Genomic DNA, 21,040 nt, shown 5'->3' on the forward strand with positions numbered 1-21,040 from the left:
CCCTTTGGTGAGCAGGAAAGCATGAACCTCACCTATCTTGGTGTCTGAACCTCACCTATCTTGGTGTCTAAACATCTTATCTTGTGTTCCCTTTAGCTCAATGACCTTTTATTTCTATTTATTTATTTATTTATTTTTGAAGACAGCTCTATTTCATCTCTGTGTGGAACAGTAATGTACTTTTTTTTTTTTTTTTTTTTTTTTGGTGTTCAGCAAGGGAATAAAGGTGCCCATGAGAAATTCACAGGAGGCCTCATTTACTAGCATTACAAAATTTAAATCTGAAGGATCACACCCACAAGAGCTTATTGTCAAACTGTGCTCTACCAATGGAAGAAAATGTTTCCATGGTAACTTTCTAATGAGTCTGCTTGAAAACCTTTCCAATAAAAACTTTTTTTTTTTTTTTCCCTGTGGATTAGACGTTTATGAGGTCAAGTGGCTCCTATGCTGTAGGTGCAACCTCATGTAATACTATTTGTGGTTTTTATATGGTCCAATTATTTTCAAGGAGAGAGCCTCAAAAATAATCTGTAGAAACAGCACAGGAAAACAGGTCAGGGCAGGATTTCACCTAATTTAAGACATCCACCTCTGAGGTAAACATATTGGATTCCTTTATAATCAATGCAGACAAATAGATTCTTGCAGGGTGTTATTCATCTGACCTATTTTAGACATCAATGTCAGGCTGAGCTGAATCATGCACTAGAATTGCCATTGTCTTTCCATTGACTACAAAGGGAACCTGGATTGCATTCTATCTACATTGCATTGTAGATATCTACATCAGTAACGAAGCCCCTACCCCCAGATACTTTTGCAATCTAAAGGTCTAGAAAACATGCTTTTAGAGAAAAAGATGGAATAAATGGTTACACGGTCTAGAAAAAAATAAGGGATGTGCACATAATTAATTTGAAAAGAATGGAAAAGGAGTGAACTGGAGAAAAGTAATGGCTTAAATACTTATTGTAAGAATAGCAAGGCTCTGACATTTCACAGAGAATCACAGAATCACAGAATTTCTAGGTTGGAAGAGACCTCAAGATCATCGAGTCCAACCTCTAACCTAACACTAACAGTCCCCACTAAACCATATCCCTAAGCTCTACATCTAAACGTCTTTTGAAGACTTCCAGGGATGGTGACTCCACCACCTCCCTGGGCAGCCCGTTCCAGTGCCTCACAACCCTTTCAGTAAAGAAATTCTTCCTAACATCTAACCTAAAACTCCCCTGGCGTAACTTTAGCCCATTCCCCCTCATCCTGTCACCAGGCACATGGGAGAACAGGCCAACCCCCACCTCTCTACAGCCTCCTTTAATGTACTTATACAGAGCAATAAGGTCACCCCTGAGCCTCCTCTTCTCTAGGCTGAACAAGCCCAGCTCCTTCAGCCGCTCCTCGTAGGACTTGCTCTCCAGGCCCCTCACCAGCTTCGTCGCCCTTCTTTGGACCTGCTCAAGCACCTCGATGTCCTTCTTGTAGCAAGGGGCCCAAAACTGAACACAGTACTCGAGGTGCGGCCTCACCAGAGCCGAGTACAGGGGGACGATCACCTCCCTAGCCCTGCTGGTCACAGTGTTTCTGATACAAGCCAGGATGCCGTTGGCCTTCTTGGCCACCTGAGCACACTGCTGGCTCATATTCAGCCGACTGTCCACCATCACTCCCAGGTCCTTCTCTGCCTGGCAGCTCTCCAACCATTCCTCTCCCAGCCTGTAGTTCTGCTTGGGGTTATTGCGCCCCAGGTGCAGGACCCGGCACTTGGCCTTGTTGAACTTCATGCAGTTGACCTCAGCCCATCGGTGCAGCCTATCCAGATCCTCTTGCAGAGCCTTCCTACCCTCGAGCAGATCGACACACGCACCTAGCTTGGTGTCATCTGCAAACTTACTGAGGGTGCATTCAATGCCGTCATCCAGATCATTGATGAAGACGTTAAAGAGGACCGGCCCCAGCACCGAGCCCTGTGTCATAATATCACAAAATATCAGAAGTACTGATATTTTTCTTCTTTTGTAGAAGCACTCCACAATTTGTTTCATATCCCAGCACTCTACAAGTTCTAGCCTTATACTTTAACAGAAAGGTACTTACTGATACAATTTTCCTGTTGTTGAAGTGATACACAGTTATGTCCTCCTTTTGTTTCTTAAGGATGTTTTAAACACAAAGCAAAACTGCAGTCAAGCAAACAAAAAACAATGGAATAGCGGTTCTCTCTCTCTCTCTCTCTCTCTCTCTCTTTTTTTTTTTTTTTTTTCTTCCCTGCATTGGAAAGTATGGCTGTTTTCAACAAGGGCTTTGGTTCTGGTAAGGGATTGGCGATGAGTTTTGTTTGTCTAGAGCACAAGAAGGTTCACACAGTATTTGATTGGAAGTTGACTCTGAAGAAGATAGTTTGTAGGAACTACTAACTACATGATTTTATCTGATATTTAATTAAGTGCTTCATAGGATATCAGAAGGAGATTTTACATGGTTCAAAACAATCAGTAATGATATTAAAAAAAAAAGAAAGAAAAAAAGTTTTTTCTCTTTTCTTTTTTCTTTGTTCTTCTAGTTTACCTGTTGTAGTAAGAGCAGTACTTGACAGCGAGATAATTTGAAATAAGATATGGCAGTGGATGTTATTATGTGTTTTTCTTTCTTTTTTTTTTTTTTTTGTTTTTCTTTACTGATATAAATAAATACTTTTCTTATCAGACAAAAGTTTCTTGACCATTTCAAGGTATTCTAAGCAGCTGGCACTACTGAAATCATTTTTTTTTTTTTTTTTTTTTTTTTCCCTAGTGTGAGAGGAAGAGCTTGGTGTGGGTTTGGAAATAAATGGAAGATGAAAGGCTAAGACTAATCCTTTCGGTCACAGCACTAACTTAGTGTTGATGAAAACAGGAATCCAGTTAGGTGATGCTTGTGTATTTTGACTGCTTTGTAGTCAAAAATATCCTTGGTCAGTAGTTGGCATTTTTTAGTAACTCTAAGGGTGAAGTTTAACTATCATTCTATATTTACCTGAATATCTAAATATCACAAAGCATCATTTAGTGTTAGAACAAGACTATATTTTGGTGTTCCTTTTTTTTTTTTTTTATTAGGCAACATTGGAAAACCAAGGATGTTGTCATTCTTTTATGATATTAGGCTTTGGTGGGAAGTCTGGGTCCAATTCCTGTGCAATCATTAAAAATAATCCAATTAATTTGTGTGGGCTTGATGTGTGTTCTTACACGTGCTCATAGAGGAAAGAGTATTTAGATTCATTGCAATGACCACCTGCTATTTATTTGCAGAGCAAGCTGTTTGTTAATGGACTCACTGAAAGGAAATTTAGCAGTCAGGATGGCAAACATGGATGCTATTACTTTGCTGGGAGCTACTTCAACTTGTAGTTTTGAGTCTTTACTTGCACATACAGCTGATTTTCTTCTAGAAAGAAGGGGAAAAAAAAAAAAAGACTTTTCTGTTTACAAAAGCTTGTGTTATAAATCCTGCTAGAACTTCTGTTTTCAACATCTGAACCGAGTCATTGTCTCTAAAGCTTTATTTTGCAGTATACTTTCCCAAATAGAAGAAGAAATATTCGTAACTCTGGAAGTGTCATTTTAGTTTGGTCACCGTCCTCTATTATTCTACTTGACCCAGAGTTTTGTTGCATGACTTGGTCACAATGATGACGCGAGTAACAAATGTCTGCCTATTTCTGCAACACTGAAGTTTGCCCAGAAGTTAATTTTTCTGACTTCTGGATTGCCAGCTCAAAATGTATTTTGAGTTGGTGTAAGTTTTAATCAATGTGTAATGTGACATAACTTTCTTCTTAAAGTGTTTAAGCCCTTAAGCAGTTTTTTGTTCTTTTTATTTAAGTTTTATTTTTTAATTCAAAAGTGTTCAGAGCCTTCATTTGAGAGCAGAAGAGGGTGTACATAAAATCCAGTAACATATGTTCCGAAATATTTTGAAACTGAAACTACATAAATTGGTGTGTCCTAGGTCTTACCCTTTCTGGAAAACCCTTCTTGCCTCAAAACATTGAGTGAGGTTTATGTGCTCCAAAATGACACAAATACCATGTATCAACATGCAGAACATCAGATGGAGCAAAGCTTTGCTTTGCTGGATCATCTTTATAGAAGAAACCAAGTGGGAAGGAAGGAAACTGCCAAAAATTGCTTCCAGGTTTTAAAACCCTGTAAAGGTTGATGCATGGAAAGTTTGAAACTGCTACAAAGAGGGCCCAAAGGCTTCTTGTTCTTCACCAGTGAACATAGAGATGTTAGCAGAATTTGGAGAAAAAGATTTGTGCAGCTGAGTTGCTACCAGGACCATAGTATAGTTTGGGGTGCTGCAAACAGAAATGCCAAAGGCTGTTAAATGTGATATGTACTGGGATGCTGGTTATGGATACTTCAGTTTCATGGCAGGATGTGAGTTTTGGAGGAGACTAGAGGAGTTGTACAGAGACCTTTCACTCATGGCTGGTGGGGTTTATTCAGTGAATGTCTATAAAGTTACATGCACACTCACTTAATGTGGATTTGAAGTGGACAGATCCCAGCCAGCTTCAGGCTGGAAGGTATCTTCTGCTCATGTTATCATTTATTACACCCGATCTAATACAGCTATCTGAAAGGCTGCTAGTTTTATAAATGCATTTTTATTTCCAGTAAGATTTTTTTAAACTTTGATTAAATGCTGATGACTTGTTAGGGACAAAAGCACTATAAAAAGTAATACTGTGGGATTTATCTATTTTGATTCTAAGCTGAATATGTTTAATATGTATATTAATGTTCATACACATGCACAGACTGAGCTAAGTCTAAGTTGCAGCATGTTTCACTGAGGTTCTTGATTTCTAATGACTTTGCTTGTACAAATGTCACCATCTGGAACTAGCTCGTGACTTTTTATATTGAAGGAACAGACTGATTGCATTTAGAAATCTGAGACTGTAGATTTTCTTACTGCATTATGTTACACTGTCATGCCAAATTTCAGTAAGGGGAGATTTGTGCAGATTTCCTCTGAAACTAATAGCTACAAAATACACAATGATTACCAGATGAGGCTGTGGCACTTGGTTCCTTCATAGAAAATCAAAACAAGAAATGCTATAGTTGGGCAGATGTTAGTTTTTCATTTTTTTTTATTTATTTTTTTTTTAATGCAGCTCTGTTTGAAACTTCTGTATCTTAAAGCGTGATTAAAAATGTAATTTATTTAAACTGAGTACATTAAAACCCTCTCATTTTGAACTGAAAGGGCACTTCAAGTTCAAGTGTTTGGATAATAATCAATTATATCTGCAGCTTTAGCCTGGGAGACTGAATCCTTCTGTGGCTGACTACCTCCCCAGCTGAATCTGGTGACAATTCAAGGAGCGTGATACAGACTGTTTGTAATTGTTCTTCCAAAGTTTCTAAAGCTGTCAAATTTTAGAGTTCAGATTTCCTTACATCTGAATTGTTGTGCCTACATCCTGGCCTGAATCCAGGGTCCTGCCATAAATAGGTTTCTTCAGAAAAGCATTGAGTAAAAGTCAAGACTTTTTTTTTTTTTTTTTTTTTTTTTTTTTTACAGACATGAAAAATGGTTATTATTCTTGTCCTCCCTCTTACTGTTTTCTTGGGAAGCAAATGGCCGTAGAAGGCATGCAGGGGAGTTCCTCACCAGAGGAGGGTTAGGTGGGTGGCGAAGACTTGCTGCTTGCTGAGTGTGCTGTGGCACAGCAAGGTTGTCACTGCAGGCGACATTGCTCTTACATCTGCAGAGGTAGGAGAAACCACTCCTTTTCTGCCTGGCTAAATGGTGAATGTGGCCTCCCTGCATGGGCAGGAGCACCACTTCGTGGCTGCCTATGCCGGTTCCGGAGTAGGACATCTAGAAATAGAAGTTGTCTGCCACCCTTTGCTAGATGGAAAGTAGTTCCCCTAGGTCTTCTCTGTACAGTGCTGTGTTTCCAGTGTTTCTTGATTTTTTTTTTTTTTTTTGCTTATTTCTCTGCTGAAACATTTTGGATTGCTCCACGCAATGCAAGGCAATAACAAGAACGGAGATGAGGGGTGAAAAGTATCCCAGAGGACGTGGAGGAGGACAAACTGAACTCTATACTGGAATAGTTGTAGGGCAGAGTGTACCAGGTAATTGCTGGGGAGATTTTACTGAGCAAGGAAATGTGGATTTTTGCCAGTTCATTCATTTCTTCTATTTTCTTCCTTGTACAAAATCCTCCTGAATCACAGTAAAAGTGCCAAGTGTTATCTCCTTACAAAAAGTACTGATTTCTTTCCTCATTGATATTACCATGACTGATTGCATGCTGTGTGAGTGTAACAAAATCTAGCAATTTTTTTTTTAAAAAACATGTCCCACGGTGCAAAAAATGCATTGCTTGTATTTAGTTCTTGCTGGTGACAAAATGCCGTGAAAATGTGAGGGGAAAAAACAACTTTGTTTTGGAGAAAAGTCATTATGAAATAGTATTTGAAAGGTTACACAAATTACTTCACATGGGGCTTGTGAATTTTTATGAGTTGTCTTTGGCCTTTCCTGGCATCAGCTATGCTGTTACCAGCCATGAACACCATCAATCCATGAGTATTTTGAAATCCCTGATGGGAATGTGGGAGACAAGGCATGAAATGCCAAGATAAGAGTGTTACTGAACTTTAGTGGGGTTAAAGTCTGGTTTCCTGCAACATGACATTATCCCTTTCTTTAATGAGCTGACAACCCAGATCTGAACATCCCTGATACCCATTGGGCTGTGAGTACGCATTTCAGTAGAGAGTCATGAGTTTGTGCTAGCATGGGGAAATACTTCTGAGTCCAGATATATGTAGAATGTTATGTAATAATAATAATGTTTTTTATACATTACCCCCCACCCCCAAAGAAACAAAACCAACCAACCAACCAAAAAAAAATCACAGAACCCAATGCCAAAAAAAAGCCCTATGGAGTGGCAATGTGGTGATGAAGCTGAACAAGTTCTCTCTTCTTAATGAGGCTTGTTTTTTGCTGTGTGATTGAAGACAGGGAAATGTGCTTGAGCCCTGACCTGAGCTCTCTGCGGTGTGACTTCTTTTTCTGAGCAGAACAGGCTCATTGATAGCTAGAATATTACAGACTAGTGGGACTGCAATTAAGAAGTAGCAGTGATACAAGTGGGTGTGACTCTGTGCAAAAGAAAAAATGGTCCTTTTTGAGGTGATGGAAAGCAAGTTCTGCTTTTCCTGACACCCACATGGCCCTTTTGTTTTCAGAAGGCTTCCCACCAGTGCCTCTGCAAGCCTGTTCTTAGGTGCAACCAAAAGCAGAGTTTTCTTTTTATTATTCCCTCACCTCAGAGGCAATTGTGCTTTCACTGAATTGAATGGAAATATGTGAGTAACGATGATGTTTAAATTCATCCATGGTGCTACAGTAGAGTTCATGCATCCATGCCCGTCTTCGATAAATGTCAGCTATGTGATGTGGTTTGCTCTGAAGTGACATCTATTGAATTGGAGAAGACCCAGGGGAGAACATAAAATGATGACACAAGTTTTGAACGACGGGCTTGGGAACAATAGATGCACATGTTTATAGAGTACATCTCTTTCAATCTCCTAGGAGGATTTTCCTCTCATAACTTGAGTAGGATGGAAATCTTTTCGGTCTGGTAGATTTGATATTTTTAACTTCACTTTTTATTGTGTCGTGGATAAAAAATGAATGCAATCTTCTCGTTTATGTCCCCTTGTTACCCACTGGTCCACAATGACTGAGGTTTTCACATCTGTTCCACACCTCTGCTAACACCGTGCCAGGCTTGATCTGGTAGAATGAGAAGCACTGCTGAGAATAATGCTAGCAGCTTCCTGCCTCCTCGCTCCAGGCTTCCTCCATTACACGGGCAGGCTTTCTACAGGCTGCATGTAAGGGAGACGGATTGCTACACTCCTTGCTTTTAGAGGTATCTAAATGTTCTGTTAGGAGCCACTTACTGTAAATTTCTCTCCTGAAATAATCCCAGGAACATTTAAGATTTTGTAGAAAGTCTTTTGAGGCTCAGGAAGGTACATTTTTTTCTCACTTTTAGTTCAGTCTCTGTGAAGCCTTGGTGTCATCCTTTTCATGCTATGTTTGAGGGCTACTGGTTCTCCCAGGCAGGATGCCCTGCTGTTGAATTAGCCAGGCACAGCACAGGGTGCTTGGTCTGGCCATGGCTCATACGTGTTTGAATAAACTAGGACCAGAAGAGAAAATTTCTGTTTACTTGAGGATTTGTTATGATGACTGTGGCAATTTTGACTCAATACTGTGAGCACTTTAAAGCCATATACTTTTTTGTTCAGTTAAGGAATCTGTAGAGCACAGATTTATTGCACTGTAACATAAGATTTAATATAGTAGAAAAGCAGTCTTCATGGCTGTTTCCCGCCTACCAAGATATCTTTGTTTCACAATGTCTGTATTGGAATGACAATGCTATTAAATGCAACACGAATATTTGCTAACTGAAGATATTTTTACAGTACTGATCCCTCTAATATCAAGGTAGATGTAATGATAGTCATCTGTGCACTTCTGTCTGTCTATGCTATGTTTAGTTAACTAATGGACTGGAGAGTGATTTCAGATTATGATTCATGAATTGTTATGAAGGGGAAAAGTGGATATGGAAATAGCAGGAGAGGCTGGGAGCTTAAGTTTATAAATAATTATAGCATCTGACTGTCAATCTGATCTCACTGAAAACTCTTTGTGAACAGTGCTAAGCATTGGATCTTGGTGAATGTTCAGGGTAAGGTGGGAGAAGGAATTAAGCTGTATTTGGATCTTCCCTCCAGTTGCATTAACTAACAGTGGATGCAACCCCTCTTGTAAAGAAGCACTTTTGAAACTCCCTTTAGACTTTGAGGGTTTTTGCTTTTATATTTATGTTAATATATAGTCTCTAAAATATTTTTCCATGGGAAAATATATCGATCTATGTTTTAAACTTAATAAATAGTGTTAATATTAACTATTGCACAAAGAATCTCTATTGTCTTAGAACCACTAGACGAATATTGTTAAAGAACTCTGTGTAAGGGCTGGAATAATTTAACTACAGTTACTAAGACATCACAGTGTATTACTTTTGTCAAAAGAATTGGTGCTGACTTGGAGTTGGTAACGCTTACGCAAGCCCATTTTATGAAGTGGAAAAGCATGGGTAAAGCAGGTGTCTTAAAGGTGATTCAATCTGAGCCTTACATGCCAGGTGAAATTTTATAAATCAGACAACCAAATAGCTTCATTTTGAACTGACATTTATCTAGGATCAAGTAAGGGACTAATGCCGTTGCACAGTTTAGGGTTGATTGTACACTTCCTTACTTTTTAAAATATTGAGTTTTCATCTTAATTTGTGCAGCTGCCTGTTTCCTCTGGGACACGCTGTTTATGCTGTAGAACAGAAAAGTCCACAGGCTGAAAAAGTCTTAATTTTCAAGCAAAAATCAATATTTTCCACTGGATAACAAATGGAATCTTTAACAATTTTTTATAACTGTTCACACATTCCCCTCAAAAAAACAGTCTGTTTTTGTAATTATCTGTCTTTTCAGTATAACTTTGACTATCAAAGCACACTATGGAAATCTGTTGCTAAGCCACTCTGCATCATTGTGTAATGCATCTTTAATTTACAATTCCATCAAAGTGGGAAAACTGCTTCTTTTTCTTTATTTATGTTTTTAATTAAGTACCTCTACTGTGAGTAACTTGTAATTAGTCCTTTTGTTTAGATCATCCCATTATCTAGAGTGGTATAATAGCTGGTGATTTAGTAGTGTCACAAGGGTGCACAGGCAGCTCTCTAATTTCTGTTGCTTATTTTTCAGTGCTTGAAGTAAACACTTGAAATTGAGAGTGTTTCAGTAATCTCTGTGCTTTTTCCTCATGATCTGACCCAGAGTCACTGGGAAAAAGCAGAGTATTTCTGCTGACTTACAAAGCATTCATAACTGGGGCAGTAGCACTTCACCTGGGACGGGGAAACCCTGGCTGCATGTACAGACTGGGCGATGAGACGCTGGAGAGCAGCCTAGAAGAGAGGGATCTGGGGGTCGTGGTAGACAGCAAGTTGAATATGAGCCAGCAGTGTGCCCTGGCAGCCAGGAGGGCCAACCGTGTCCTGGGGTGCATCAAGCACGGCATCGCTAGTAGGTCGAGGGAGGTGATTGTCCCGCTCTACTCTGCGCTGGTGCAGCCCCACCTCGAGTACTGTGTGCAGTTCTGGGCACCACAGTATAAAAAGGACATGAAACTGTTGGAGTGTCCAGAGGAGGGCTACGAAGATGGTGAAAGGCCTGGAGGGGAAGACATACGAGGAACGGCTGAGGGCACTGGGCCTGTTCAGCCTGGAGAAGAGGAGGCTGAGAGGAGACCTCATCGCAGTCTACAACTTCCTCGTAAGGGGGTGTCGAGAGGCAGGAGACCTTTTCTCCATTAACACCAGCGACAGGACCCGCGGGAACGGGGTTAAGCTGAGGCAGGGGAAGTTTAGGCTTGACATCAGGAGGGGGTTCTTCACAGAGAGAGTGGTTGCACACTGGAACAGGCTCCCCAGGGAAGTGGTCACTGCACCGAGCCTGTCCGAATTTAAGAAGAGATTGGACTGTGCACTTAGTCACATGGTCTGAACTTTTGGGTAGACCTGTGCGGTGTCAAGAGTTGGACTTGATGATCCTTAAGGGTCCCTTCCAACTCAGGATATTCTATGATTCTATGATTCTAGGGCCCACGTGCATGATGAAGCTGATTTCAAAGTGATGTGACTTGATGTAACCACATCATAATCAGTGAGGTATAAGGACCATCTCTGAATGAGAAGCTGTCATTTAAAAAACCTAAGAGCTGGTGAACTGAGCCAGGCTAAGGCATGTACCATCCTGTGGGCTGTTTCAGGTGGTGGCCAAAAGTACAGGGTGCTCAGGTTAATTAATAGCTGTTTTTTATCAAAAACAGCAGGATAGGTGATGTTGTTCAGGAGAATGTCTTGCTACCACATCTGATGCCATTTCTCATGTGTCTGTTAGGTGATATTCACTATGGTATTGCTTACATGATGATTTTTCTAATGGAATTGAGCTAGAAATCAGAGTAGCCTTCACGGGCAGAATCATCTTCTAAAAATCTCATAGCTTAGGTTTTGCATCCGCCTGTCTTAAATTCACTGCACAGAAATATATGACACAGACGAACTTTCTAGATGTATAGTTACCGTCAGGAGAAAGGTGTGAGTGGGTTTGCTGCAACAGGCAGTCTGTTACAGCTACCAGAAGTAAGAAATCTCAGCTGAATACAGAAGTCAGCCTGGATATTTCCGGAAGCAGCCTAAAGTTGAGGTAGCTTCACCACCTTGTAGTAGTGAAGGTTTTTATTTATACATATGTGTGCATGTTTATAAATATATGCATATATAAATATATTTTCTGTTCTATCAGCTCCTAATTCACTGAGTTGGGAATAAGAGATGCTTGAGACTAGTGTGAACAGACCCATTTTTTCTGTGACCCTGGGGAGCTGGGGGGTACTAAATCTACAGAATATGCATTAATAGTTTAGATAGATTACATAGGTCTGCTGCTCAGTTTTGAGGTTAGGAGTTTATACAACATGGGCCTTTGTGTGCAGAAGGTGGGTTTGGTCCAGCCAGTTGCTGCTGTTTGGGCTTATTTTCCTTAATCTCCAAAGCCCAGCATCAGTGTCCCTCTAGTCTTTAAGTACTAGTAGGGTCATATTTTGCAAGTTCAATGTTTGTGTCTCTGTCTCTAAATAAAATCTGGCTGATGCTCAGAGTATTTTTCAGTTTTGCTTCTTCTCACACAGATATTTTGCACCAAGTTTTCTGTTACAACTCCTCTGTGTACACCTTGCCCTTCTTGAAAACGTTTCTGTGATTGTCAATAACATGCAGAAGCTCTGAAATCTGTGCCTGTAGTGAGAGTCCCTTCAGAGAGAGACAGCAACTGTCTTCAGTTCCCAGCAGGAACAAAGTGCCTTCCACTCCAGAAGCAGCTTTCCCAACACAAGTGCAGTGTAAGGTCCTTTCGTAAGGAGAATGAATCATCAGCTGTGTGTGCTGTTCCTCTCCCAGTTAATGAAGGATGACAATGTTTGTTGTACAGTGTAGTTGCCAGGCAAACAGCAGCAAAAAAATCCATTAGGAGTTATTTTGGGAAATACTGGGTAGAGTATGCCTCTTGGTTATTACTTATAAGTCAAGATTTCAGGTTCCTGCCTTCCAGAAGTATTTGGAAACACAGCTTTTATTTAGAATGTTTCATGATCTTCAGATTAAATCTGAGACTTGTGTTGTGCCTTTTGCAACTAACACAGTTGATCTATCACTGAATTGAGGACTTAGTAACAAGAACTTTGCTATGGTCAGAGAGTCTGTTAATTTGATGGGGTGGTGGGGTGGGTGGGTGTTACGGCATAGTTAGTGTGTGGCTAGGCAAGAATATGGTACCATAAACAAACATTCAAGAAAGTGGGAAAACGAATTGACACTGAAGAAGTTCAGTAAAGAGGGGGAGGAGATATGACAATACCTGTTCCATAGGAAGACAGAACTAAAAGATAATGGTGTTTTTAGTCCACAAAATGAAAATGAAAGAGGGAAATCCAGGCTTTCAGTGCAAAAGTCAGAGGAGGATTAAGCACCAGAAAAAAAAAAAAGTACATCAACTTAAAGAGATTGCTGGTGCGAGAACAAATTGAAATAAATTGATTGTGAGTAAGTTTATGCTGGAAATTAAATGGTAGTTCATAACCCACACTGCAATCACTTTCTGGCAAAGTCTTATGAGATGTGTAATCATAAAAAAACCCAACAATCTATTTTAAGATAGGACTTGATAAGTTTATCAAACATGTAAGAGCATTACAGTCTTTTAGAGCAAAACCCCCTGGACTTCCCAGAGATGATGTTACTTTGATTTGTCTGTGAAAAATAGACACAGTTATTGCTGCAGTTGTAGTACTTTTATTCTCCTGAGTTTTAAAAGAAATGATTGTCAAGAGAGGATATGTAAGTATGTTAGGGCAATTCAGAAGTGGTTTTTTTTGTTGTTTTTTTTTTTTTCAGATATGCTATACAAAACATGTACCATTGGAGGGGAAGTTTAAAAAAGTCCCTGGGCAGGGAAGAGTTTATTTACATGGTGTGTTCAAAGAAAATTTATCTGCATATCTGTTTTCACTTTATCTAACGTATGTTTCCTCTTCCTTACACTTTGGCAAATTTACCGGCAGCATAAAATATATAGTTAAACTCATCTGACCTTTGGTTGATTTACAATAAATAAATAAAGTCATCTTGAAAGGGATGTGTTTACTGTTGGGTAAAAACACCATATTTTCTTCAACCTCTCATTTGCTGAATCGTAAAATATAGATGATGCTCTATTGTCTATGTCTGTCAGACTTAATGAGTCAATACTATGAAGTGGTATATTTTTCTTTGCATTGTACTAGAAATTTGACAAAGGATCCTTGAAAGCTAAATTGGCTGAAGGGGCGTACTGGTGAAATCAATACCCTCTGTAGAAAAAAGTGGCAAGCTGTAGGAAATAGTTTTAACAGGGCAAACATTAAAAAAATGAAGACTGCCCAAGACTCGAAGTTGGCATATGGTAAATTCACATATGAGTGATCCACATTAATCAAAAAATTGTTCATGCCTATGAATTTTTTTTTATAATTGTAAGGCAATATCCTTGAGATTTTCAGGCAGTTATAATAAGATATAACACATTTGAAATTGAATAAATTTGATTAGGCCTGATATTTTGTTGTCTACTTGGACAAGTGACCATGAACAGCACGTGTTTAATTCTAATGGGGTACCTGTTGTATATTTCATGCCTGTCACAGTTGTCTATCTGAAGGACTGTTACTCACCAGCTATCTACCTGTCTCTGTGATTACTGTTTCTTTCCACGTTAGAATGCAAAATAACTTTGAATGTTTAATTAAAAAATAATAATAATAATAATAAAAAATAATAATAATAATAAAAAAAAATGTTTGGATGGAAACTGAAGAAGGTCCTACCCACTTACAAGGATAAACTAAATATCAGAAGTGCTGATAGTCGTACCTAATCTGAGGTGAAAATCGGCCTAGATTTCAACACAGAAATGTAGGATGTGGCTGGAGAGTAAGAGTATCCGAAGAGACAGCAGCAGGTGTAGGAAATCCTTGGAAATACCAGAAATCATCGTTGATGTGGTTTGTAACTTGCTTTCTCAGAAAGTTATTTCTCTAGTTTCATTTATTCATACCTGCTTTCTCCCAAAAGCTTATTGCTATTAATAAATATCAGTAAACAGGGGAAAAGATTTCAAGCTTTCCTGAAGAAAGTCTTTCTCGTATACATGTCACATGTATAGGTCTGTAAGTTCCTCATGTCTTCACAGAACCCTGTAAGACGACTGTAGGATGTACATGCAGAAGTTCTACAGAGGAAACTGCATCAAGTAAAATCTAAGATACACAAAATATATACAGAAATGTTCCTTGCATCTTGCCTCTGAATCCCTCCCTTTCTAACTGCAGGGTTAAACATGTCTGAGATCACACCTGTGCGCACACCTCACTGGTCCCATACAATTCCCATCAGTGATTAGCTCACTTATTCCAGAAATCTTGCCAGTTGTTTTTGATCAACATCCATGGTGCTTTTATATCCTGCTCATGGCTTTGCTGTGTTACCTGTAGCTCTGCTCTGGATGACTGTACATCAGATGGAAGGGCATTATTCTGTATATTACACAATCTGATGCAAAAAGCATGTGGTCTGGAACTGGAAAATGCTTATTTCTGAGGTAATTAATGACCCCCTTTGTGTTGGATGCTGGGACTATGTGAGCTGAGCTTCCCAAACACAGATGTGGTGTGGAGTGCTCTGAAACTCTTGTTGCCACATCTGGCTGGTAGGTGGCACACAGCTGAGACCCTGCGTGCACCTGAAGCCCCTGGTGGTGAGGGATTGCCATCTGCTACAAGAGCAGAGGGGAGAGTAGTGCACATGTGTGGCCCTTAGTAGGCACTTAATTGATCTAGGTTCACCCGATGCCCCAACTTAAACATCAATACGTTACAATTTTACCTAGGCTCTGCTGTGATGCAGAGGTGCCTAAGCTTGCCCTCCTCGTGCAAGTTGGCAGCACTGAGTTGAAGACAAAGCTTGGCTGCTTGCTCTTTACACATTGGCTATAGCAGTGCTTTCTGAACATTTTGTCCCTACAAAAATTGTCACAGTTCTCCATCTTACTGGGCTCATCTCTTTTGATTCCTGCCCCATGGAGGATGCAGGATGCTGGTGCCTCTCCTTCACCATCCCATCACCTCAAGCAGACCTAGACTTATCTCTGAAATTATAAAGTGCTCTGGACCAGTTGCTCTGGTGTCTCTGCTTGGTGCTTTTTTTTTTTTAATAATAATTTTTCCTTTTAAGACTTTTTGAGGTCCCTATGGAAGAAGGTATTTGTGACTGCACCCGTAAAATCCGAGTTTCCAAATCTCTCTGGCTGGCTGGTAGAAAAGGACTTTTGCAGTCCTTATCATGAGCCAGTGAGAGGTACACAAAATTTCCCTTGCTTGGCTTTCCACACCTTTAGAAAGCCGCGCGTTTTAAGGGCACCATCTACTGGCTAATGTGAGCAAAATGATGCACTGGTTTGATATCGACTCCCTTTATTTACTAAAATAATGAGTGCTAGAGCCACTATAATCAATGGGCAAAAGATTGGATTGTAAATAGTGAAAGGTAGAATAGCAGTAGGTATGTCTGAAACAAAACCAAACTGAAGTTGACAGCCTTAAGGTTTGTTAGAATTAAATCTCCTCAAAAGCCTTTACTTCAAAAAGTCCATTACTGTTTAGAGGACATCATTATCTTTCTAGAGATTTATGAATCTGTTCTGGCCATGTTTTGCATACCTTTGTGGGATTTTTTAGCTTGGTTGGTCTTTTCTCTAGAAAATAGAATTTTTAAAGAAAACAAGGAATTGTCAAGGTTTATGTGTACACTTGTAATATGTTCCCCTCCCTTTTGGCCCATCAATGGAGTTCCTCATGATTACTCTAGCTATAAAAAATAAGTCATGGGGGGTAAGTTATCTCATTGATAACTTACGTCTTCTTTTTTTATTATTATTATTTATTTTTATTTTTATTTTTCCCTATAGTTTAGTGCTGTGAGAATCCCAAAATATCATCTATGCACTTGACTAACTGTATATTGGCTGGGTCACATAAATATTGAGAGTTATGGCAGACTGACACTGAGGCAGAAAAAGGCAGAATTCATATGGGGTTGTTTTTATCCTAGGTAATATCTATAAGCAGTTCCATATGTTACAGGATTCCTCTGTGTAGGTCCTTAAATTTCATATGATTTGCTATTAAATGATCCTCTGGGCTAGTGTATTTCCTTAAGTAGGCAGAAAAATATTTTTTCTTACTGTACTCCATAAAGTAAATGGGTAAAGTGACATTTTTGCTTAGGACTTGGGGAAAAAAAGTATGATTTGAAATAGAATTTGTAAGGATGACTGTGGTTCTATATTGCTATGGACTGTTAACAGGTAGCGTTTAAATGTTAGGAAGTTCTGATTCAATTATTATGTGGGACAAGACAATGTCTGCAGGTACCTATAGTGTGTCATGCTGACTCCAAAAGCAGAACTGAACTGGACAGATATATAAACATGCAAACAAACATATTTGGTGGCATTAAAAAAAAAAAAAAGCAGCTGTGTGTGCATGCTTATGCATATACATCCAACTGTTGTTACTGCAAACAGTTGTCTGTCCTTTATATGTATGAAAATTTGTATTATTATCAGTCTTAGACAATGTAACTTTTAAATGTAATACTTTTTATTTCTCCATATTTTCTCCTTTCAGTTGCAAATGAGACGGGTGACAAAAATGCACGACCACTTTCACGATTTGCCCGTAAGTAGCCTTTTTTTATTTTAACTGGGTAAATTGTCTATGTATGGTAGAAATAAATACATTCAGTATGTATTTTAATCTCATATTATGGCAACCCTATTGTTATGGTTCATTTACAATACTAAACTGAAGAGCTATAGTATAGAAACCTCTCTTGCAAAAATCCAGTCTTTCTAAACAGCGTTGATGCAAATTCAAAAGAGTGGAAGGCTTTTTGGCTATATAGCTGTTTCAGGCAAAAAAGGTTATAAAAACATGTCACAAAGGCAGCTAAAGTTGACCACAGGGGCTACAAAGACTTGGGTTAAGCCTTAAAAATAGCATACTGGAAACGTGTTCAAACCACAATGATACTTCATCGCTGTTTGCATCCCATGGCAGGGTTGGGAGCTAAAGATATGGCTTGGGGTTTGAAATGAGTGTTGCAGGTTTGAACAAAACAAAGGGATGCATGTGGTAACATAACACCAGGTGAGCGTTAATGTGACCATATGGACCATTAAAAACAAATGTAACAAAACATATAAGATCGAAGAGGAAGATTGGAGATCCTGTTCATAACTTATGCAGTTTCATAATGATTTGTGATCATTTAGTAGGGAAAACTCCTCATCATTACAAGGAGGCATTTGCCATCATCATTTGTACGTGATACAGACCAAAACATCGAAAGATTTACATCTACTGTGCATTATTTGGCACAGTCACATGATGGCGCTCCGAGCATACAGGCAGGGAGAGTGAAGGCCACAGCAGAAACTGCTGTGGCTATAAAATCTGTCACACGCAGTGATTTACAGGGTGAGTGAACAGATCGAACAGGACTAAGAAAATTATACTAGCATTCTTTATTCCTGACTTGGGGTTAACTTTCCTTCATGTTGTAGACTGCAAAGCTTAAAAAGGGGCTCTGTCAATCACTACTGGCTGGTTGAATGCTGAAAATGCTCATCACAAAGGAGAACAATGTAAATGTCAATATTTTCAAGTTCTTTTTCACTCTTTTTGTCCATTATGGTTCCTAAATGCTAGTTGTAGGCTTGGAAGATTCAGCCCAAATACCATTTATTCCCAGATATTTGAGTTACGAGGACTTCATGCTGCAGTATTGACTGACTAGATCAAACATAATGCTGTGTTTTGAACTCGGCTGGCATTCTAGTTCAGATTTTGGCATTCATAAGAATGTAATTTTTCATAATTGTGTGCAGGGTGTAGGTCTTAGATGCAGGAACAACCAGGTTGTGTTCCTGCTTTAATCTTAGCTCTCAACCAGGTAGCCAAGCCTTATTTGCAGAGGTCCTGGTGACTTGCATTATATGGAAGAGAACTGACTGGTGGATGCTGTCAGATGAATGAAGACAAAGGAAACCCCCTTGTAAGGCCTCATTGTATTACATGGTGCTGCATGGGATTAAGTGAGGAGGTGAGATCAAGGTCCCAGGCTGGCTGGCATTGATAGAAATACAGTGCAGAGGTGAATACTTAGATTAAAGACTGCATTAGGAGGTAGCAGCAGAGACCTGGTATAGGGATGGAAAGGGATAATTCAAACTGTTAAACAGACCTTCACTATTAGGATTTTAATTTAGTGATTTGGGAGTCAGGTTGAGGATATAATGATGCAATTAAACTGAGGATATAATGATATAATTATAGGTTGGACTAGATGATTAAATGTTGAACTAGGTGATCTTAGAGGTCTTTTCCAACCTAAATAATTCTATGATTCTAACTAGTTTATCATAAGGTACAATTGATGGTGACTGTGGTCAAGAATAGGATAAGGTATAACTCTGTGGGAATGGCAAGGAAAAGTAGAATGTGAACTGTTATGAAAAGGAAGGAAATACCTTTGGCTTGTGCTGAATTAAATGGGTAATCCCAAAATCTATGCTGAGAGCACTATAATCTACCCTGCCATACCATGTTTTCATCAAACAGTCAGTGAAGTGCAGACCAAACATTAAAAACATTCTGGCTGATGAATCACAGAAAAATTGGCAGTATTTGAGGACAAGGTGTCAAGCAATAACTGAAGTGATAGAGGATTACTGTTATCATTGTCATCTGGTTCACAAAACAGAGACTGGGTGTTTTCTAGGACTGACCCTTCCACTGGAAGGGGTAGTTTAAAGGCAATTACTAACTTTACCCTCACAGCAGAGAACAGGACAGCTGTTGCTCTGTAGCAGCTGCCCATTTGTGGTCAATGCTAAAACTCAGATTTTGGTGGGATTGCAGTTAGGCTGATCTTATTTCCTTTATCTATCTTTCTGTGCATGAAAGCAAATGACAAATATCCTACAGAAATTCAGATAAGCTGTGTCCACTGTGCCTGTTTCCCACAGCTCTCTGGTGTATGTGTTTGTTTCCAGTTTACTTTGGGAGCAAACAAGAAAAAAAAAAGGTTGCTGCTGTTGAGCAGGACAGTAGGAATGCTGTCTGTATGGTATCTGTGTAGGAAGATTAGTAGTGTAATAATATTTTCAGAGTATATGAAAGTATTTGAACACTTACTGTGTCAAATGTACCACACAGTTTAAGCAGAATTCTGCATTTTAGATTATAACACTTCAATCTATTTTGCTTTTGCCTCTAGCTCAACTCTAATTATCTTTGACAGGGTATAATAAAATGAAGGAGAAGTATTTTTGCAAATGTTTACACTTACCACATTGATTTGAAGTTAAAATTGAGTTGTTAAGTGTTACTCATTCCAATGCTAGAGCTAGCCAATCTCCTGTTCTCTTAAATGTCCAATTCCAGCTCATTCAGCAGACTGAGTTTAAACATTTACTTCATAGTGGGTATCTCACTGTATTGTCTTGCTACGAGTCCTATTGTGTCATCAGTATTTGTATAGTTGCAGCTGTAGGGATTTCGGTCCATAAGGCTTTCAGCATTTCAGGCAGCTGGAGGCTTCTGGCTGATGTATGGTTTAGCAGGTCTGTTAAGCAAAACACTCATTTGCTTGAATGTACTTCATCTGAGCGAACTGTGGGCAGGCTGTGAATGTTGGTTAGGACAGGTGGACGTAGCATTTCAGTACTCTAACGAGGTTAGTTAATTCATGTTGGCTGATGGTGATCTTCAGAAGAGCTAAGCTAGGTCTACAGTCTAGATCTTATTATAGTGAAAAACTATGTAAATGAATATCCACACTGGAGGAAAAGGGCTGTGGGTCTATGTACAGACAGTGTAGGGAAAAACAATGTATATTGCAAAAAGTACTTGTTTTTCTTACACTGATGTTATTTAAAGCAAAGCAAAAAATAAAAATTGAAAATATGGCTTTCAATGACAGTTTTCTACCCTGTCACTATTGGTTTTCAGTGGTAGTGTGTGCCTCAAGCTACTTGTATCTAGTAAGTGCAGGAAAAGATGAATATGTCTTTTTCTAGATCCATCAAGTTCTCCTGCAATTGACAAGCTGGAGTGCTTGTGGAATGAAAGAAAGGGTACAGCTGTGAAAATAAAGAGAAGGTTCAGGTTGGGGAAACTTGGCAGAATCTTTGGAGTTATTGCAGGGAAAAAACCTCAGAATTATAAATATGGCTTGAGAGCCTCTTTTCCACAAGATATGTTTTTAATAGTATGCAACATTTATTTTCTGCAAGTCTTGATGTTCTGATTTTTTTGTCTTGGTACGCAGCATTTATGGTGGGATGACAACTTGTTTGTCTTTGTTGACCTTAGCTTAACAGAGCCTTAAAAATCTGTTTCCAACTGTGCCCATGTGTGCCATACTTTTGCAAAAGAAATGGTCCTCTCAACATACTATAGGGAGTTGCACTATATTTGACTATATCACAGATGGTCAGTCAAATAATTTAGAACTCCTGCATCCTTTATATTTCTACTTATGAAATAGGTACACAAATGCTTAAATATTCAAATAAAACTAAGAAATGTGGGGAAATTTGGGTGGTGCTCTAAAGTACAGAAACAGTAGCATAATATAAATGTTTGAATGATATAGATGTACTGATGTTGCATTTAATTCTGCAGCTGTTGCATATAAATTACT

The 21,040-nt window shown here is 39.1% G+C and overlaps 1 protein-coding gene across 4 annotated transcripts in view; it reads left to right on the forward strand.

The window, feature by feature from the left end:
• The window catches only part of PDE1C (phosphodiesterase 1C), a 393,933-nt gene that overhangs the window by 91,116 nt on the left and 281,777 nt on the right, over positions 1–21,040 (forward strand). For all 4 annotated transcript variants that reach the window (XM_072033271.1, XM_072033272.1, XM_072033273.1 and 1 more), the window contains exon 2: positions 16,960–17,010. In XM_072033271.1, the coding sequence (XP_071889372.1) occupies positions 16,960–17,010 (51 nt within the window). The remainder of the gene's footprint in view (positions 1–16,959; positions 17,011–21,040) is intronic.

This window comes from Anas platyrhynchos, chromosome 2 (assembly GCF_047663525.1).
Source record: "Anas platyrhynchos isolate ZD024472 breed Pekin duck chromosome 2, IASCAAS_PekinDuck_T2T, whole genome shotgun sequence".
In the NCBI taxonomy this organism is placed as follows: domain Eukaryota; kingdom Metazoa; phylum Chordata; class Aves; order Anseriformes; family Anatidae; genus Anas; species Anas platyrhynchos.